General features: G+C 38.9%; 1 protein-coding gene across 1 annotated transcript; it reads right to left on the bottom strand.

Annotated features, from left to right (window-relative positions):
* Positions 1-1,204: 1,204 nt before the first annotated feature.
* LOC124163702 lies at positions 1,205-2,796 on the bottom strand. Its single transcript, XM_046540770.1, has one exon. It carries the CDS (start codon positions 2,157-2,159, stop codon positions 1,314-1,316), a length of 846 nt encoding a protein of 281 aa, XP_046396726.1. The 5' UTR covers positions 2,160-2,796; the 3' UTR covers positions 1,205-1,313.
* Between the last annotated feature and the right edge of the window lie 252 nt (positions 2,797-3,048).

Here is a 3,048-nt window from a genome sequence, read left to right as displayed (position 1 = left end):
TTTGTGGAAGTTCATTTCAATAATTAAAAAGAACAAACTTTGTATTAATCCACCAATTTATTTTAGTGGCACGACTAGTTTCGACGCAGTGGCGTCATCCTCAGGTAATGACGCAGCTGCGTCGAAACGTTTTGTACCACCAAAAATAAATTGGTGGCTTAATACAAAGTTTGTTCTTTGGATTACCGAACCCCACCAACTTTCTTCCCAAACATGTTGGAAAGGCATTATCAAAATTTCTGTTGAGGGGTTTAGAAGATATATATATTTCACTCCAGCAAATATTTTAACCCGGGAGTAGTCGCGCCTAACATGTAGCCTTACGTGGTCGCTGCGGGTCACTCTGACCCGCACTAAAAGAAATTGTTTTAAAGCTTAATTTACATTTTTGTTTTTTTATAGCTTTATACATTTCAGTTCCAAGGTATATAAACTCAAACCATGTGTTTAAAAAAGACATTTTATCGCTTTTATATTTTTTTCGGAATTAAAGAAAAAGTATCACAAAAAATGAGATTTTTGTCAAAGTACAAGTTTTTTAGTAATTTTACGGCTAACTAGCTTACTTACAATAATTTTTACTCTTTAATATTGAACATAGGTTATAAAGAAATAAAAGATTAATATATGGCTTATTGTTATAAGGAAAAGTTTTCAAGTTATTGAAGCATGAAAATGTTGTACATATTTTCTTCAAAAAAAAACGAAATATCAATGAGTCATGGTTTATCACATAGATTAAAAGAAAACTTCAACTATTACTTCATAATATTTTTCCAATAAGAACTAATATATACTTCCACAACTTTATGTCACTACAAATGTCCAGTTATTGGTTTAGTTGCATCCCAAAGTCAGTATAGTTGAGGTATCTTGGCCACGCGTGAACCTACAAAACCCACAACTTGATTAGATACACAAATGTATTTTTTATAAAAGCACATCAAAACTTTCAGGTGTAAAAATATTGTGTAGTTCCTATGTGTATAATATAAAATAACTCACCATTTATTCCATGTCAATACAGTTGAGACAAGTGGGCTTGGAGTGTTAGCCACAGACAGGGATGTTGCATGACGCACAGTTGTGAGCCGACTTGTTGCCTTGACGGTCGCAAAGTCCACACCGCTTTCTCTTGTTCAGGACTTCTACTGGAGGGCGAATAATGTCTTCTTTTAGTATGTCCAATATATTGATACGGGTTGACTTTGACAGAGATCCTTGAAGACGAGTTCTAAGGTGAGGTGTAACTATAGTTCCGTAGCCAACTCTTTGAGCCATTTCCTTCGTACAAGTTTTCTTTCTTTGTGATTTCAGGAGCAAATGATGAGAGAGTTTAGTCCTATGATGTGTAAAATGTGGTAAAATGCTGTGAGGGGCCAACAATTTGTCTTTCTGGCGACAGAGTAATTGCCACACATTTCATCAACCACATCAACTCCTCCTTTTGTGGCGTTGTAAAATGTTATTATCTCTGGTTTCTTTTGTTCTCCTGTGGCATTGTCAATACTTTTACTGTGATGCATGGTGGAGGTCAATAGAACAACCTTGTTCTTATTCGGGACATAAGATACGAGTGTTGTCAAGTTTTTGGCAAAACCAAAAATTGACGAGTGTACTTCTCGATTCTTAGTTCTCAAAAACTCTGGAGGTATCTCTTTTTTGTTTTTCCTGATTGTCCCAACTGTGGTGAGTTTTTGATTTTGCAAGAGATCATTAGAAAGGGCAGTACTAGAAAACCAGTTATCATAAGTGACGTTTCTGTTGCTTCCACTTATCGGTTCGACAAGCCTGACTACTACTGGAGATGGTGTTAGACTTATGTGTTCATGAGGTCCCGGGCGTTGTTTTCCAAGATATACTTCCATGTTGAGTGCATAAAATGTTCGTGAGTCAACCAATGAAAACACCTTCAAACCATATTTCGCAGGCTTATTCCGCATATACTGCCTGAAACCGCACCTTCCACGGAAGGCCCACAACATTTCGTCAATTGTTGTGTACTCACCAACAGAAAAGTTTGATTTACATTCCTTTACAACAAATTCAAAAACATCCCTGAAAGGTGCTAACTTGTCCACTTCCATCCTCTGCACTCGGGTTCTTTTATCATCGAATCTTAGCATTCGAAGCAAAAATTTAAATCGATTCAAAGACATTACACACTTGAATAGACGCACTTCTTCCCACAACTCTTCTGCGTTCAGATGTGAAGCCTTCAACACACCTGCGTAATACAATAAACCCAACAGGGCTTTAGTTTCTTCAACTGTAGTGTTTTTACAGTCACGATCTCGGCCATATTTGGTGGTAACTTTAATGAAATGAAAGACGCGTAAAGATACTTAGTGGACTGTATTAACAATAGAAATGGTTCACATTACAGAATAGATGCTTCTCGGTTGATGTCACGCCAAACACTGCCCCCTTGTCTCTGTCTCTGAAGGTGCAGCCCTTGCACTAAGTCATGTCACACCAGGACCTCCACCCCCGACCCCACCGAAGGCCCCTAACCCAGTCCTCAACTCATACATCCATCATCGCGACCTCCACTCACCCCAACCCTAAGGTCCAAACCACAATTTTTGACAACGCTAATGGTCGCTGCGGGTCAGGGTGACCCGCACATGCACGACTAGGTCAACAAACGAGCGGAAACTGAAGAAACTCAATAGGGTATGGTAGGAGGGTTTTAGAGAAGCAGCTACACGGAAAGTGAAGACCGTTCGTTACTTTGCACATACAGGACAGATATAAATAGTTGCGTGCGGGTCGGAGCGACCCGCGGCGACCACTCCCGGGTTAACATGTATTTAACGAGGTCAAGACAGGACGACAAAAAGGAAGACATATACAAAAACGTAATGGCCAAGGGATACGAGTGAGTCTTTGTTCTGCGTTGGCATCGAGTGGAAAATCTAATGCATTGCCAAATACCTATTTGATATTATTTGATTTCTTTACCTAATTTATATACCTAACCCTGTTAGAATAAAAAATCACTCATACCCCTTGTCTTCTCACCCCCTCCATTTAAAAAATGTTGCA

The sequence above is a fragment of the Ischnura elegans genome, chromosome 8, assembly GCF_921293095.1.
Source record: "Ischnura elegans chromosome 8, ioIscEleg1.1, whole genome shotgun sequence".
Classification (NCBI taxonomy): domain Eukaryota; kingdom Metazoa; phylum Arthropoda; class Insecta; order Odonata; family Coenagrionidae; genus Ischnura; species Ischnura elegans.
Note: the sequence above shows the minus strand (reverse complement) of the source record. Positions and strands in the feature narration are given on the sequence as shown.

Coding starts and splice junctions, on each gene's coding strand:
- LOC124163702 (XM_046540770.1), bottom strand. CDS start 2,159: ATGTCTTTGAATCGATTTAAATTTTTGCTTCGAATGCTAAGATTCGAT.